This window comes from Hyposmocoma kahamanoa, unplaced genomic scaffold (genome assembly GCF_003589595.1).
Source record: "Hyposmocoma kahamanoa isolate Upper Pololo Valley unplaced genomic scaffold, ASM358959v1 64, whole genome shotgun sequence".
In the NCBI taxonomy this organism is placed as follows: domain Eukaryota; kingdom Metazoa; phylum Arthropoda; class Insecta; order Lepidoptera; family Cosmopterigidae; genus Hyposmocoma; species Hyposmocoma kahamanoa.
Window position 1 is genome coordinate 15,780,782 of NW_020653852.1, and position 19,131 is coordinate 15,799,912.

The 19,131-nt window shown below is 36.0% G+C and overlaps 1 protein-coding gene across 1 annotated transcript in view; it reads left to right on the plus strand.

Moving 5' to 3' along the window:
* LOC113230617 (zinc finger SWIM domain-containing protein 4-like) overlaps nucleotides 1-19,131 on the plus strand; it is a 112,616-nt gene that overhangs the window by 78,035 nt on the left and 15,450 nt on the right. Inside the window, exons 5-15 of the mRNA XM_026464611.1 lie at nucleotides 673-753; nucleotides 2,626-2,913; nucleotides 4,864-4,988; nucleotides 6,291-6,368; nucleotides 6,723-6,815; nucleotides 8,980-9,149; nucleotides 10,247-10,356; nucleotides 11,320-11,536; nucleotides 13,933-14,083; nucleotides 15,821-15,962; nucleotides 17,061-17,284. Of these exons, the coding sequence (XP_026320396.1) occupies nucleotides 673-753; nucleotides 2,626-2,913; nucleotides 4,864-4,988; nucleotides 6,291-6,368; nucleotides 6,723-6,815; nucleotides 8,980-9,149; nucleotides 10,247-10,356; nucleotides 11,320-11,536; nucleotides 13,933-14,083; nucleotides 15,821-15,962; nucleotides 17,061-17,284 (1,679 nt within the window). The remainder of the gene's footprint in view (nucleotides 1-672; nucleotides 754-2,625; nucleotides 2,914-4,863; nucleotides 4,989-6,290; nucleotides 6,369-6,722; nucleotides 6,816-8,979; nucleotides 9,150-10,246; nucleotides 10,357-11,319; nucleotides 11,537-13,932; nucleotides 14,084-15,820; nucleotides 15,963-17,060; nucleotides 17,285-19,131) is intronic.

The window sequence follows — 19,131 nt, forward strand, 5'->3', positions numbered from 1 at the left end:
ATTTAGGTGTGCACTTTCCATCAGGTGAGATGGAAGTGAAATACGCACTTATTTCTTAATAAAAAGAAAAAAGTACCGTTAATTCATTCCCCTCTTCCTCTTATTCCGTCTCCATTTGCCATAAATATTATCTAGATAGCGTGTCTACCTCCACATCTTCTTGCTCATTCGCTGACTTGCCGTAATCGCAAATCTATTTCTACAGATTAGAATTCAAATCACGTCTATACTGACTTATCATTTTTGACGCAGTCTTAATACGCCGATATAATACTCTTATCTATAAGTCTTAACTATACGTGGTATCAGCAAATATTTTGTATTGAATTACCCTGTAACGATGTCAATGTGACGTCACAAGCTTTTTTTTGTTAATTCACATGGATACCTTCCGCTCGGGGAGACGAGGTTTATGTCGGACTCGTACCAGTTAAAACCTGACGCTGTTTTGCCCCGCCACTTTCCGGTAGGAACGCGGAAACGCAATTGCATACTACCGCGAACCCACCAGCGTCACCTTGGGACACTACTTAACGAGTCTCCCTCGACCTCCCTCATCCCCTCCTCCTTATTCTAAGTTATGCTTATTTTAATAATTATAGATAAATGTTTTTAGTATCCAATCTGAAGACTTGTTTTCGCCGTACTTAATTATATTTTACTTATTTACAGGTCTGCGAACAAGTGCGAGCCTATTTATTACAAGGCACCTACTACAATGCAAATAAACAACTGAATTCATTATTTTCTAAGGTCAGTGTTGTCTGTTACATATTTATATGTGCTTATTATGGAGCTATAAATCTCGGAACTAATTAAGGCTTGTGCATACAACGAAAGAAATATGTAGTCAGGTACTTTTAAGTTAAAGCATAGGTTCTCAAACTTTTTAGCTCACCGCCCACTTATGCAAGGTAAAAAAATTTCAATGCCCACCACCTTAAAAAAATCATTGAAAACACGTATTTTTTATATTAACAACACAAAAAAATCACAAGGAAATAAAATAGTATATTCAGTATATTCAGGTTTTTTTTCTCAAATGTGGTAGCACCCCCTGGAGAGCATCAAAGCCTCCAAATGCTTCGAGGTCCCCACCGCCCTTTTAAGACTCTTCAGCGCCCACTGATGGGTGCCACTTTGTGAAACTATGACTTAATATAGTAGAGTAAGAGCAAGTAAAGCAACTTTCGCCAGTTCGACGCGTAAATGCCTACACTACGCACGGAACGTAGGGTTGTTACATTATTATTCACTTGCACGTGCAGGTTGTAGACATAATTCGAAAAAATTAAGATGTTCATAACAGTATTCTCGTGCTGTATTGAAATAACCTTGGTAAATGCAGAAGGTACTTCCGTATTGATATTTTTATACCAGTGTCATGGATTGGTATCTTGATTACGGCAATATGATTATGAAATAGGAATGAAATGCTGAACAATTCTCAATTTGAGGAACTCTTTTTCAAACAACGATAAACACGTCCACTATTTGATGTCATTTTTTAAACACCGGGCGGACGATTCAATTCTATAATAAATAGCGCATGAGACGACCCGCGCTATGAAACACGAGTGCACCGCGAGATTATGCGAATGTGTGCGTACATACACGGCGCGTGACGGGCGATCACACATAAAAGCCGCACTGCTATGTTTATATGGAGTTACCATATTTGTCTTATTATACTACTTAACTATGGTTAAAGCTTTATTTGCAAGTTAATTTATCTATCACGCCCATTAAGGGAGATGAAATATCCTGTATTTTCCATGAAATCCACAACATCCTGGAAATCTACAACTAAACTTCACTTTCAACTCGTAGAATTGTGGACAAATGCGATGTCAACTCTAATAATAAAACTAAACTGCACAAAAATGCAAAGTGAACCAAGGGTAAAAACAAACTTTACCATCCGTTCTATCTTCAGTATGAACAAGTTTCCTTTATTTAAAAAGGTCACAAAGTCACAAGAATACAATTATTAAAATTATATTGTGCATATCGCACATTTGAAATAAATTAGTCACTACACTAAAATCTCGCTATTCAAATTTAAACTTATTTTCATAATATAGTATATAATATTTATGTATTGTGAATGTTATGATAATTAAAATGGAAGTAAATTAATTTGCTACTCCGCGAACCCAGTGAAGGCCCGTATTATTGTGTTATTTATTTTATTAATTTTTATGCTGTGGAAACACTCGCGCAGCGATACACGATTTAACTTTTACTGGGTTCGCGGAGTAGATAGCAAATTAATTTACTTCCAAATTTAATATATAATACAATAAATATTTATTAACATTAACTAATTAAAAGGAAGTAACGCCTGATCACGATATTCAATAAATATTGAATATCGTGATGTTTTCATATTAATTTTTTTTTTGTGAAAATACCAGTAGTTTATTATTGATACATCGATCGGTCTGTAGCTCAGTTGGTTAAGAACGAAGACCCCGGCATGGCAACATACACTGGCCCGAGTCCAGTCAGATTGAAGGAATTATTTTCATAAATATTAAACACCATTTCCCGAAAGTTGACCTTTTCGTTTAGTGACAGTTTTGGTTTCAAAGTGCGATATAATTAGTGTTATTTCCTTTCCAGGTGCGCGAAATGCTCCGAGCCCAAGACTCCAACGGCCCTAGGATGTTAATGTTAATGACAGAACAATTTCTGTCAGACCCGCGTTTACTTCTATGGCGGAACCAGAACACACCGATGACGGAAAAATGCAGGCAACTATGGGAACAGTTAGGGGCACTATGGGTCAGCATAGTCTTAGACCCAGGAAGCAATATGCATCATAGAATTCAGTGGAAACATTTGCTGGAAAAATGGTCAGCTGTTGAAGTGTGTCCTACAGAGGATCCTGATTACCGCTCTTTTCCTTTGGTAAGTACTGGGGTGCTAATTTGCCTTTAGTTTATGTAAGCCTAGTACAATCATGCTCGAAGCAAAGTTAGTTTTTAAGCAGATACAATTTACAACAAAGAATTTTAAGTTTATAAAACTTTAGTTTTAACCATGCACCATTAACTGGAGAGGACTTCTAATCGTGATAAAAGATAGCGTAGTCGGGTATTTAGTACCGTTGGTACACATGTCGCGACAAGTACCTAATAGCTATTTTTGTAACTAATTCGTTTTACATTGACGAGCTGCAATTAGTCAAAGCTACTAATTTCTAGTGATAACAAACAAATCAACTAGATGACGCTTATAGCACAGATTTTGTACAGTACAGTAGGGCTCCTTGTGAAAGTGTTCGTCCTGGGAAGTACTCCCACCTTACCTATTTCAGCCGACAAGCAGTAGTGTCAGAATTACTGTGTTTGTACTTAATTAAAAAAGTATTAAAAAACTTACCATACATACGTAGCTCTATAAACTACGCTAAAGCGAGAAGTTGCTTTATTTGTGCTACGTTATATCTTTCCCACTACTCTAAAAATATTGAAATAGCACCATGCAACCGACGACACTCGGTTTGTTTTGTTAGCCGACTCATAACTCCCTCTTGCACTCATGGAACTGTAAATTTAGTCAACTCTACTTTCTCCTTCTATTACGAAACCGGTTTTGAAGGGTAAGGGTGCTGATGAAATTACAGGCACATGGGACTTGTCAACTTACGTCTTAGGCTCAACTGACACTGGAGCAGAGTCGCATGCGTCGCGTCACGTCCTGTTTTTCAACTACGAAGCCTGGCGACGCGCATCGACGCGCATTAGTACTCCCGGATCACAGTGTGGTCGGCGCCTGACGCTTCACTGCGCTCAAGTAACGCGCGACTCCATGTTTGCATAACACAAATTTGTACCTTAATAATGGGAAAATAAAGATGAATATGCTATAGGCGAAAAACATGACGCGTCGCGACGGTTCGACTCTGCGCCAGTGTGAATGAGCCTTAGGGTGACGGGCGCAGTGGCAATGCCCCTCGGATCTTTGCGATTTAAAGCTTTGAGTGGCAGTACAACTGTTATGGACAGGCGTGTACTTTACCATAAGCACAACTTGTTCGTCCCGTCACTGGATATTATAAAAAAAATAGATTATTAAAAATACTGTTGTTTTGTCTTGTTTAGCATTAGCGCCATCTACCCATATTAGCAAGCGTTAGTTTTTAGTTTGTAACCACCATACAATGCCATCTGTTGATACGCGTATTTGTCAAAGTTCATAAAATAGTTTTGGCTCTTGATTAATATTTGAATAATATAACAAGGAAAAAACTGACCGTTTATATTTCATATTAAACAGGAATTAATTGATATCCAAGGCCATTTTCGGAATAAAACTACTTTCAGGCTATCGATCAGCGCCATCTTGATTTATGACGGGATTTTGACCTATTTCAGAGTTACGATCTTTTAGTTGTATTTTGTTATTGGTCCATGGTTTTGACCAATGTCAATAATGTTGAAATTCTTTTAAAAATGTCATAGACTAACCATCAAATAAAATAATCTTATATCATTCGCGTATTTACACCATAAACAAATGAGTAATTTATAGTATATCTTGTGTCCAAATGTAAGAATAGTTGGTCAAAATAATAATAACAATGGAAGAAAGAAAGAAACCTTTATTCGTAACGCTATTCACAAATAATATTAGAAAAAAATAACTAACACAAGATCTGTTTAATAACAAAAAATAGAAGATATCTAATAGATTAAAAACTAAAGTACACAATATTAGCCGAAAAGGTTAGCCAATCAGCTTTAAGCTAGGCAGAGCCTCAGAGGAGGTAAATGGTTTCAAATACTTAACACACAAATGTTAAATATTTACAACCAAGAGTAAAATAAAATAAAATTACAATAACATTTGTTACAGTACGCAAGAGAGAGAGAAAGAAACGAGCGAGATCGTGACAGAGACCACAGAGATCGGGACAGAGAGCGGCATAGAGATAGGGAAGAGCGGGACAGAGAAAGACTACGAGAAAGGGAGAGAGATAGGTATGGTTTGGTAACATGATATCGATTAGTAATAAAATATGTACTCTAAAATATACTCTTTCATAAGCGCAGACGGTTATTTGAAGGCTGCAGACTTGTTCCCTGAACGTTATAACTTGGACCTTTCCAAGGCGAGAGTGAATAGGCATTATTTAAGTATGTGCGATACATCGAGTGCTTGTCAAAAACTACTACCAGACAACTAGGCATACTTTACAATGTCAGGCGGTACTTCACACCTGAACAGCTTTTAAATCTGTATAAAACACAAGTTCGATCCTGTATGGAGTACTGCTGCCGCCTTTGGGACGGCTCTGCCCATTACCAGTTAGCTGTCTTGGACTCGGTGGAGCGAAAAGCAAAGAGACTTATTAACAATAATTCTCTTGTGAAGTAGAAGCTACAAAATCTCGACTATCGCGAAAAAGTAGCCTGCATATAGGTTTTTTATCGGATACATTTCGGGAAGTGAACTTTTCAATTTAGTTCCACCCTCACCGTTCCTCCTTCAGTGGACTAGAAGGTCCGGAGCACTCAGCACTCCGACATAAGAATGTGTCGTTGATATTCCACGGAGCACTCCATTCTTATGTCGTTGATATTCCACCTACTAACGCACTAAGCGATTTGCTTCCTCCTTTCTGATGCGTACGGCAAAGGAATGGAATGCTATACTGTATTTCCCGAAAAGTACAATTTGGGGCTATTCAAGGCTAGAGTGAATAGGCATTTTTTAGGCAAACGCGTCCCATCGTCGGTCACATCGTCGCTTAACATCAGGTGAAATTGTGGCCAAGCGTGTGTCTATTATGTATTAAAAAAAATGCAAGCTCCATCGTCGACGTCATCGTCACTTTCCATCAGGTGAGATGGAGGTCATATACACACTGACATTTGAATAAAAAAAAAAGCGATTATACTTTTTTGTGTTTACTAGCTTCTGGGGATCTTCTCTCATTCTTCATCCGACATCCGTCCCGAAACAACTACTGTCAAATAAGTAATACTCGACTAAAAGACGCATGATGCGAATGAAGCTTCATACTTGACATTGTCTTTTGAGTAATCGAGTATTACTTATTTGACAGTAATTGTTTTGGGACGGATGTCGGATGGAGAATGAGAGAAGACCCCCTGATCTTTGTTTTTGGTTTTTTGCCTGGTAATCAAGTGCATAATTTCGGCTTAAGACTGTGGGACTTGGAATAATTCTTATCGCAAGTGGTATAGACTTGAATTTAATTCTAGACGTGCTCTTGATTCTGTACAAGTAATCATATTAAATAATGCTTCTTGTTACAGAGAAAGACATAGAGAGCGACAAAGGAGAGAAATGCATTCCCAATCGGAAAGCTCAGACGAGGAATCTAGACCAAACAAGTAAGTTTCCTTATTAACAGTGACATATGTAATTTGCCTTTTTTTAATTTTTATTACATCAAGTAAAGAAACGAATAAGTCGTGCGCCTCATAAATGACATGTCTGCCTATAAAAGTTGCAGTACCACTCGAGCTTTAAATCGCAAAGATTTGGGGCACTGCCACTGTGCCAACCTGAGACATAAGTTGACAAGTTCCATGTACCTGTAATTTCACCAGCTGTTTGGCGGCAGAAATGGGTATGGTGGCACTACTGCCCAGGATAAATCATTCACAAGGAGCTCTACTATTACATTCATCCTTTGAACTAATTAAAAATACTCTGGAAATGAAAGTGTATATTCGTTAATCCAGTTATGAACGAGAGTATCGAAGAGCCAGCAAGAGATTAAGACTACACAACCAAAGGTCTGCACCACAATTAACACCAAGGACCGTTTTTCACAAGTAAGTGTAATTCTCAGTTTTCTCTTGAATCAATGTAAAACGATACAATACAAATAATAATCTATAACTTTTTTATTACATAACATGTTCAAAAGTTTGTGGAAATAATAATAATAACAACGCACACGCTCAACATAGCCCCGCACTAGGGAAACCTGTGCCATGGACACACACATAGACAACCACTAATTACACCCCAACTCACGAGAGAAATAAATGTAGGCCACGCAAATATTTATCCCGGCTCGAGAATCGTACCTGGGACCACTGCGTGGCAGTCCGGCATGGTAACCGTTCGGCCACGGAGAGTCGTTACACAAATTTAAATATATAATATTTACATGTAAATGTAATATACATTTAAATTTGAATAAAATATTACTCCTCTGGGTGTCAAATACGGATTATTGGATTTCACCCACTTTTCGGTAACTTTGAAATCTGAATCTGAAATCTAATGTACTGAGGTACCCCTTTTCTAACAAAAAAATAAATCGTCGAAATCGGTTCACAAATGTCAGAGTAATCGTGTAACATACATACAGAAAAAAAAACTCGAATAGTCGAATTGAGAACCTCATCCTTCTTTTACAGTCAGTTAAAAATAGGCAGTCCTCGTAACTCGTATGTAATTTCTTTCAAACACATTGAAAGCTGAAACTCAGTATCCGGAGACATGTACAGTAATTTAGACCCCTCCTACGTAAAGTATCGTATGTCGAAATTGCCAAGTTTACAGGGGAGCGTTTTAAAGTTCTCCGTTTTATTCGGCAAAGCTCGTTACTCACATCTCTAGGATTTTATAATACTCTATGTGAGTAACGAGCTTTGTCGAATAAAACTGAGAAATGCTAAAGTGACGTGTTTTGCTTATTTCAGTGAATTCAGAGCTTTAAAAGGCTTCCTTGTAAACTTGGCAATTTCGACATAAGACACTTTACGTAGGAGGGGTCTATTTCTTAAATCAGATCTTTATGCATCGATTTTAGTCGTTTCTCGGGGTGCCAGCCGATAGTAGATCACGCCCTATTAGGGTGATGTTTGTTTTATAAACTTATTCTACTATTGCAATATTTATTTTTACTAATACGAAGATCTGCAACGAGCACATAGAGAAATTCATGAAATCTGCTGGCTCGATCCGTACCTCAGTTGGTAAGAGCGGTAGCCATGTTGATACTCCCGTCCTCCTACATCCGTCCGGAACAATTACCGTCAAATAAGTAATACTACACCAAATTAAAAGATATTACTTATTTGACAGTTATTTGTTTTGGATGGTGAACGGGAACAGACCACATGGTTCGGGTCGAATCGGATCAAAGTATTTTTTCTTGTGTTTGTTCGTTTTCTATTGATGACGTCCGTGGTCGAGTCACTTGCACACCAGTTTCCATGGTGTTCATGTGTGCATCTCTGAGTTCCCGGGTTCGATCCCCGGCCGGGTCAATATAGAAAACTTCTTCTACTTTTCTCTATATTGTCTCGGGTCTTGGTGTTTATACTGTCGCTGTTTTCGATTTCCACAAGTGGTTTAGTTACTTACTTCTGGGTCAGAGCAAGAGATGTGATGTTGTCCAATGTTTATTCAGTTATATATATTCATTTTACAATGTAATTTAGTCATTAGCAATAATTGTTCGTCTCAGCTGTTATTTCGTAAAAGTAACGACTGGTTGATAGTATAATACAAAAAAGCATATGTAACAGGCTAAAACAAAATGTTAAGTACACCTTGTGTTGACTCATGGAAAAATTTCCATTTTCAAAAAATCATATTTTTCCCGATATTTTTCATGAATTTTCCACATTTGACGTTGATACCAAAAGTTCAAGTTACTGAACCAAAACGATAGAGCCACAGACCACATAAATTTATTTTCTTTCTTCCGTGGATGGAGCCATTATGAAGGTTTTTTCACAGTTGTGAAATTATTTTAAATCTCATTTTTCTCTAAGTGGCTTTTAGCTATACAAGTTTATTTTATAATTCACGCTAAATAAAAACGTCCAAATATATTTCTAAACGTAGAACATAATATGAGCCTTCGAAATTTATATATTTTTTTATTACATTTTTCCAAATTTTTCGAATATTTCGGGATTTTTTCCGGAACAATTTCCCAACAGTAAGTCACCTAACTAATGTTAATAATATTTACAGAGCTTTAGACACAGTGGACATATCGTGGGAGAACGAGCATTTGAAGAACATCCTCGGTAGCGACGAGCACTGCGACCCAGAAGCTTGTGATAAGCCTGACATGTGGTCATCCAGCAAAATACTATTACCTTACCCTAAGTTCAATGAACTAGGACAACCTTTGTGGCATGGTAAGTTATTCGTTATTTCTCTTTACTGATAATAAGTTCATAAATAGTAAGTAAGTTATTTTTAAAATACTAACAACCTTACAGGACTATATTTACCAACATCAGAGACAACAACTTTTGTTCCATTACTTTTAATAATTCATCAGATTTTTCTTTCATACAAAAATAAATATATTAATATAGATCGCTCTAAACGTTAAAAACTCTGTACAGGATCAGGGTGGGAGTCGACGCGTAAGACGCTTCCACGTTTGAAATTACTACCATAAACAGATCTAAAAAGTGTCAGATAGTACAATAAAAACTTAAAAGTTTATTTTTGGTAAATTCATTTAGGTTTAGTAAAAAGTCATGGAACAAAGGTTGTTGTTTATGATGCTAGCAATAGAATCTTGCTAGGTTGTGAGTATTTTAATAACCTATATAAATAACCCTCTTTACAATAATATATAATATTAATAAAGACAATCATAGGCTAGGCTGCTTCTCCTTAAAAGAAGGTAGGAAGGTAACATATATTGTAAATCTGTAAGAATATATGTATGTGTATGTAAGAATATAATTAATTGCATGTTATTATATTATGTATATGACTGTGATGATGTATGTATATATATATTTATAAGTATAATGTGTTGTTTAATCATTTCTATGTCTGTGTAATTATTTATATCTAGCAACCCCGCTTTTATTCATGTGTAATCTCTCTCCATCCTAAGGTTGTCTGGAAGAAATCGCTGTAAGCGATAAGACAGCTAATTATTACCGTGCTGTTTCGTTTTTGTCCTGTAATCTTTCTATGTATGTGGTGCTAACAGTAAATAATTTTCTATCATAAATACAACGTATCATAAATGCAATGTATAATAATAAAGAATAAATCCAAAGAGAATTTAAGCACTACGTTTAAATAAATCTGTCACTATTGGACGCTGGACACTTTGCACCGTACTTATCATAAGCAACATAGAGTTTTAAGTCTCAAGTGTCAAGCTTGACGTGTTTTTGACCCTGTCTTGATATAAGTAAATTCTTGACACAACAAAAATAAAAAATAAAAATAAAAATATATTTATGTTTATTTGTTTATTCCATAGAACACCTTCCCGTGGTGGGAGCAAGGATAGAAGCTCTTCGAGCGCACGGCAGGGGCCCTGCTGCATTACGGTTAGCCGTCAGCGCCGCCAGGGCTATGAGGCATCGACAGGTATTTTATTGACATTCTAAATATTCTGTCGTGTACTTCTTTCTAGCTGCCTACTGGGTGACCACTGTACATGGTACAGAGACATTCTTTTTTAAATGTCGAATTTAAGTCCAAGCAAAAATAAATCCAAGAGTACCACTTTCGAGGCGCCATTTTTAAACGACATTTGTAAAGACCGTTTTTCATGTCTTGACTATTATGAGTACCATTGTATTATTTATGACGACAAAAATCTAAATAAATTTATTTAGACTTAAGTTTATATGTCAGGATATTTTATCACCACGATATTCAATAATTTTTTGTGAAATTACGGCAAAAATGGCGATAAAAAATTTATTTTGATTTTTTAACGACATTTTTCTGAGATCTCTCTGAGATCTGCAACAAACACATAGAAAATTCAAGGGTCTGCTGGTTCGTCTGTGGCTTAGTTGGCATAGCATCTGGCACGGTTGTTAGAAGACGTTGGTTCGAATCCAGACGAAACGAATGAATTTGTAAGTGTTCGATCTTATTGTTTTAGCAGTTTGATTTCCTTGTAAGAGTTCGTGCCGGGAAGTACTGCCACCTTGCCTATTTCTGCCGCCAAGCAGTAATATGAACATTATTACGTTCCGGTTTTGAAGGGTAAGGGTGGGATGGTACTTGTCAACTTAAGTCTCAGGGTGACGGGCTCTGTGGCAGTGCCCCTCAGATCTTTGTTATTTAAAGCTGGGATTGCAACTGTCATGGACAGGCGTGTCGCTTACCATCAGGCGCACGACTTGTTCGTCCCGTTACTTGGTATTATAAAAAAAAAAACTTTGTATTAATAATTAAATATACTTACATTTCTATGATTATGACAATCCCATTAGGCCGTTTGCGTTACCGAAACAGCTGAGTGACACAGTCCGAACATTACCAAACATAAAATAAAAACCAAAGCATTTTTATAAATCTACAATGAATCTTTCCCAGGAGGTAGCCCAAAACAGATGGCATGAAGTAGGCGCGGGTGAAGCGTCATCCAGTGGCGTGACTACAACGACTTCTTGCTCGGGTCCCGAAAGCTGTTCAGGCAATTGCGGGGAACGGGTCAAATTGCCATTGGTCTGTGCGCATATGGACGGGGGAACCTGCTTGCCTGGTGGGGCTACTTGTGCTCTGTCGCATACGCAACGGTGTATTGGTAGAGGTAAGTAATAGAAGCTAATGAATAAATTGTGCCCTGTTCTCGATTATGTAATTAATTCGAATGCCACTGTACATTATAGTCCATTTCACAGGGACACTGTGACATTTAAAATTTTACGTTACATGCATATTATTTTTAATTAATCTCACAATCAAGTTGCAAGAAGAAATAGTGAATTTGTTACAATACACCACAAATAAACAATATTTGTTTCAATTGTAAGTAGTATTAAGTAAAAATTTTACAGTATATAAAGTAGACAGAAACTGAAATGATAAAGATAAAAAACCCCAAGTACCTGATGCGTAAAACGGAATATTATTTTTATATCGGAATATTATTAGAGATTTACACATAGAATCGATAAATCAAATCGGCTATTGTGTATCTCGCGTCAATATGAGTGCATACACCTTGTATGAGGGTCGTTTCTTTTTGTTTTGTTCTTTGAGTGAAAAGGAGGAGGCTCTGAATTCGACTGTATGTTTTTTTTTGTATGTATGTTACGCGATAACTCCGGTATTTGTGAACCAATTTTTATGATTATTTTTTGTTGGAAAGAGGGTACTTCCATAGTGGTCCCATTTAATTTTGAAGAAAATCATCCACCTCTAAGGGTGGCTGTTCACGCATGAAGATTCATTTTTATAAATAGCGCCTTAATTTTAGTATAATGAACAATTATTTTAATGGTTGATTTTGCTATTCTTTAATTCAAGGTGTTTTTCTCTCTCAATATACTTTGAGTAGTAAGAACCGATTTTTATTATCTCCTGTGTCAAGTCCCATATAGTGGCGAACTAGGGGATGAATCCGGGTTTGCGCACTTTCCGGTAACCGATTTCAATAAAACTCGGTAATTATATGTAATTCCACGTACTTTTAAGGTCGATTTTTTTGGAGTGAATGTTCAAATTTCATTTAGTTGCTGTTGATTTTATGGTTTTTTGTTGACGTTTTGTTTGGCTGTTGTTGGTTTTTTAAATTGTTGTGTAGTTTTTAGTAACTTAATAACATAATAATTGAATCCTTTTTACATTGACTTACAATTATATGGACGTCGGGTCCGCGCTAAAAAGTGTCCGCACTTGTAAGGCGCTAAAATCGTATACAGAGCGCGACACTCCGCTTTAGTCTTCATTTGTTCTACGGACAGCGCGATACTGCGATGACATAACAATTTAAATTTCGAATAGGTTGACTTGGGACATTTTTTTCGTGGTTTTTGTATTAGACCCGTCGTCCATTTATTTGTAAGTCAATGCCTTTTTATTTTATTTATTATTTGTTCTTAAACTGTAGTCTCTAAATCGATTCTCTCTAAGATAATATCGATAGAGTCTCTAGATAGAATCTCGATAACATATTTAAATCTATTTTTTTTTTCATTCGATTTTACATCACTACATCTCTAGAAACTTCAAATCTCAAACATCACCGTATCCGTGCAACATGGACTATAGTGCTATAGGCTATACCCCGCCTTCCCAATAACTCTATTTGATACCTGCCAAGCGTTAATACATGTGAAAGCACTATTTATTACATAATTGTATGTCGACTGTAAATTCATGTTGTAGTATAATAAGATAGGACAAGTGGTGTAGCAGCGCAGCGTAGTATGTGTAACACACACATACGCATAATCTCGCGGTGCACTTGCGTTACATAGCGCGGGTTGTCACTCGCGCCATTTATTATAGAATTGAGCGTTCGCTCCGTGTTTAAAAAAGACATCAAATAGTAAACGTATTTATTGTTGTGTTTATAGTTGCTTGAACAAGGGTGCCTCAAGTTTAGAAATGTTCAGCGTTTTATTTCTATTACACAATCACACTCCCATAATCGAGATAGCAATCCGCGACACTGGTATAAAAATATCAATGTGTAAGCACTGCATTTGACAAAGATTATTTCAATATAACACGAGAATACTGTGATGAATACTTTATTCGACTTTTATTATATTTTAACTGTCTACAACAAAAGGAGACTCTCAATTTGAATGTGTTTTTGTGTGTATATTTAATGCGATTCCTCCGACATTTCTGAACCGATTTCGATTATTCTTTTTTGTTTGAAAGGAGGTACCTCCGATTTCAATAAAATTTGGCAAATAGATGTAATTCTACAAACGTTTCAGGTCGGTTTCTTTATAAAAAAGTTAAAATTATTATTTTCAAATGTTTACTACCTTAAAGTACAAATAAGAATGTGACAACCCTATACTAGTGTAGGCCGAAAAGCGAATACTTGTCTAATTATACTACACTCATGTTTTGGTGTGGCTAAGAATATAACCACAATCCTCTGCTTACAGAAGAAGCCTTCTCGCAAACGCTTTAGCTTCTTTCAAAATACATACGTAATATGCTACATACAAATTTATACTACAGACAGCCGGTGTTGGACGGGATGGACGCTAGAGGCAGTGTGGTGTGTCTACGAGTGTTTGGCAGACGCGTGCTTGGCGCCTGACGACACGCGAGCCTCGCCGCGACTGCATACCTACCTCGACGAAGAACCTAACACAGGCTTACCGCCTAGGTAATTAATTTAATTGAATCACGCCTAAAATAATAATATCAGTAAATTTTACTCACTTAAATGTTTAGTCGCACGGCGACACCGAAGGCTTACGCGTGCCGTCACGCTCTAGAAAGGAGATAAGGAGCAAGAGTCATCACATGAATTTTAGATTTTTGTACCAAAATACAGAGTTATTTGTATACTAACAACCTCTTAGGACTATTATGTATTACTAACAACGTAAACAACAATTTTTGTTCCATGACTTGTTTCATCAGATTTTCTTTCCATACAAAAAATATAAAAATAGTGAAATAGACCGCTCTAAACTCTAAATGTAACATGTTTCGCCTGGAATAAATTTCAGGTCCATATCTCAATTATTCTGTTTTATTGAAATACAAAAATGTTAATATCCCTATTAAAAAACCCTATAAACTCTGTGTGGTAGCAAAAGAAAGCGCACACCACCATATTTTTTTTATGAATGACACCTCGGGAGGCGTTGCTAAATACCACAGACCACATGTGTTAAATACCAAATACGGATCTAAAAAGTGTTAGACAGTACAACAAAAATTTAAAATTACTACAATAAAAACTTGAAAGTTTATTTTTGTTAAATTTATGGTGTTTAGTAAAAATTCATCACAAAAGTAGTTGTTTATGATGTTAGTAATACAGTCTTGTGAGGTTATTATTTTTAACAAATTTAATAATCCTGTTTATTAAAAATAGATTTTGATTACGGTGTTCCAATATACGACGAACCATAGCAGAATAACAGCGAGGGAGAATAACCCATTAGCACAATCTTCATACGCTGAGTCATAAACCCTTTTGACGTCTTTTAAGTTTATTATTATATTTTTTCTACTTTCTATAATTGTTTGTAATTATTTATGTATTTTGCATGTCAAATAAGCCGTTATTTTATTTTATTGTATCATCCAAGATTCGACCCTGAAAAACCAAAACAGTTGTTAAGGTCATGAGAAGGGAGGGTTTGATATAATAATGAAACATTCTCGAGAATCTACACGACGGGAATAATTTAAAAACTTGTCATTATTTTCATTATTAATACAAAGAACGAACACAAAAAATAATTATATATATTATAGGTTAGATCTGACTGAATTGGAACCAGTGTCTGTTGCCATTCCGGGGCCATCGCTATTAACCGACTGACCTAAGGACCAAATCAGCAGATTTTACGAATGACTTTCTCTTTATTACACATCTCTGTATTGGGTTTGAACGGCTTTTCAATATATGAAATGGCACCCCTCATAGAAGAATGGCATAAGTGAAGTTACGTCAGAAATGTTAATTGCTCCATTGGATACAGAAAAATATAAACCACATCCTCTGCAATTCTTGTAACTGTATCGACAATATTAGTCAATAGAGTTACAAGAATTAGAAAGGATGTGGGTTATATTTTTGCTGTATCTAATGGAGCAATAAACATTTTTGAAATAACTTATGCCATTCTTCCATGAGAGGTGCGAATCATGATAGTAAAAAAACATCATGATATTCAATAAAAACTTGTCATTGGTTTGAATATCCTATTTCTTTTTTAGCTCCATAATGACAAATAGATAAATCTTCACTTGCTGTGATCCTGACAGAATTATTTTAGTTTGAAATATATGTTATGTTGGGGTATGGAAGGTTGTCCAGTCAGGGTCAAGTCCTGGAACTTATAAACCGAAATAGTACTTTTAGTGCAAACTTATTTTTCGATAGGTATCAACATGTACCAGTAGCAGGCAGTAAGAACCCCGACGAAACATACCTAGCTCTGGCGTTAGAAGCGGCCCTACTAGGTCTTGGTATGCAGAGGATGTTGCCTAGCGGACTTTATGCTCAGGAACGATACTGCAAGCAGGTATGATGTCGCTCAACATAATGAGTGATTGAATGGATGAATGAAATATTCTTTATTGCACATCAATTACATAGTGGCGACCCATGTTGACAACGGTTCAAAATGTCCAGCTTAACGTGCTCTTGACAGTCCATTACCTTATATTTTAGCTCTCATGAACTCTGCAATGTACGTGATAAAAAAAATGGAAAACGTTCAACAATGTAGGTTTATTTTAACTATATACTTTCATAGTTTAAAGGCAAATGGAATACAGCTCAAAGTGCTAAATAAAAACATTTATTAATTTCGCACTTAACAATTTTATCGGTATCGACATTATTGACAACCTGCACAGCATAGTAGATAGTATAGGGGATTCCTATATTTATTATTTGTCTCACGAGGAATACGTATACGTCACGATTTGACGCTCGTTAATTAAAATCTCTAGCACGTGGATCGTAAGGTCCAGAATAAAGTGAAGAAAAATAATAATTAGGACCTTTCAAAATTATAATTCAATACTTAGAAAATGTTCGAATGACTCGACATATTTTCTATGTAATAGATGAATTGAATCAATGTGATCATCGTGAAAAAAATATGTTAACATGGAAAACTAGCAATTAGTATAATAAATAGACTTATATATGTAATGTTATTCTATTCTTGGCTAGACTGAATGTAGCAGAGTTTTTTTGCATGTTTGTATGGAGCAAAATGACATATTTCGTGGAGCACTTGACGTGGTGAATTTGATAATGGAAATGGAAAAAAATCTATTCAAAAATAGTTTTTATTGTGCAATGGTATTTTTTTACTTGGACCTTGATAGAGGGGACTGCTTATCGATGACGCTCCAGTATTGTATATTAATTAATAATAATAACGCACACACTCATAGCCCCGCACTAGAGAAACCCACAAATTACACCCCAACTGTAAAATGTAGGCCATACAAATATTTCTCCCTCTTATAAGAAAACCACATGTGACGTATGGTCACATGCGGCTTTCTTATACCAAAAATACGAACTGTTACGGATAGGCGTGTCGCTTACCATCAGGCCCACCATTTGTTCGTTCCATCACTTGTATCATCATTTTCATTCACAGGAAGAACGTCTAATAGCACAATTACAACGCGTAGAAGGTGAAGCTGCGGCGGGTGTGTGCGCGAAAGTGGCCAAATCCCTCCTCGAAGGAGGGCCGTCCTCCTGTCTCGGCGCTCAAGTCCACCCGCGGTCGGCGCCTGCGCATACCTTCGCGCGCTTTCTGTTCCTCACACTATTGCCTACGGACCCTGAATTGGCTTATAGAGTCGGCTTAAGGGCTATGCGGTTAGTACATACAATTAATGCACAAACGCACAATTTTTATAACGTACACACTCAACATAGCCCCGCACTAGGGAAACCCTGTGTCGCGGGTGCCATGGACACACACACGTAGACAACCACAAATTACACCCAAACTCACGAGAGAAATAAATGTAGGCAATACAAATATTTCTCCCGACCCGGGAATAGAACCTGGGACCTCTGCATGGTAGTCCGGCATGGTAACCGTTCGGCCACGGAGGCAATTGTTCATCTATTTATTTATTTCCATATTGCACATGCACATTTACAAGGTCTTATACATTGACCTACCAATAAATGGACGTCGGGTTCGAGCTAAAAAGTGTCTGCACCTGTAGGGCGTTAAAATCGCATACAGAGCGTCAATTGCGCAACAGTCTTCGTTTGTTCGACTGACAGCGAGGTTGTCAAACATGCAGTACCATATATTAATAACTTGTAAAAATTACTGCAGTAAAGTGTAAAACCAGGATTTTGTATCATAATATTTTCACTAAACCAATATATTGTGTTATCATTTAAAAGTGTTATTTTGCACAGTTGTGTAGTATTTAATTTATATATAAATGAATCGTTAATGTAAATTACAAAAGCGCACAAAATAATTAAATAGCTAACTGTCTTTTTTCTACACATTGCATACGCAAAAGATGGAAAGAGACCAATTACGTCAATTTCAAGAAGCTTATATAAACTTCTTGGTCATTTTTAATTGTTCGTACCACACGGGAACAACGGTATTTTCTTTTGATTTTAATTATAGATTAAAATAGACATGTACAACCATGTACAACGGACTGTTTCTGTATGTTTCTAATTTAGATTGAGGTAGGATCAGGTTGTAATGGCTACATGTATTTTTTATTAAATTCATAAAATATATTTGTCACTTCAATAATTATACAAATACAATACAATACAAAAATTCTTTATTGTACACCAAAAAAGGAAACAAATACAATACAATTAAATTAAAAATAAGCGGTGGTACAATGGGCGGTCTTATCGCTTTAAGCGATTTCTGCCAGACAACCTTTGGATGGAAGTAATTATATAATTAACAGGAAAAAGACGGCGGTGTATGAAGAATTACTAATCAACAGATAAAAATTGATAAACAAATGCAAATATACATATATTTATAAATAAATAATAAAACCAATACATATATATGAATATCGTAAACTACTATATATTCTTATACTTATAAATATAAAAATTTCTAAAACGTAATTTCACAACATAAAAATACCTAAGCAGATTTATAGATTATAGAACAATACAATGGTAAAATTCCAAATAAAAACTAGTTAGGACCAAACTTGTCTGATCTATGTAGTGGGCGATACCGACAAGTCTTTAACATTAATTTAATTTCGTGCATCTTTTACGAAAAGAAGCAACATTTGCCGATTTCAAAATTAAACAAGCACACCTGAAGTTGTACTTCAAAGGAAAGGCGTTCAAAAGACTTGAAGAAAAACATGCAAGGAGAAAATGTTTTAAAATAATTAATTACGGGTAACATACTGCCTTTAGAGTGTATTAAAAGATTATCAATCAAATACTTTTTTGAAAGGTAATAAAATTTTTAATTTGGTGTACACTGTTTTCATTTGTAACTGTACTTTAACGAAATAACAATATACTAACTAACAATAATGACCGTATAGAAATCTGTCTTAGAAAAAATCTGACGAAATGAAAATCTGACATTGAAGTAAAAAGGGTCTATTATTCTGTCGCGCTGCTATCAATATTCCATAATCGGGGGACTAGACATATGCTGGGGTTCCAACCCTATGTTGTGAATATTCCAAGGATTC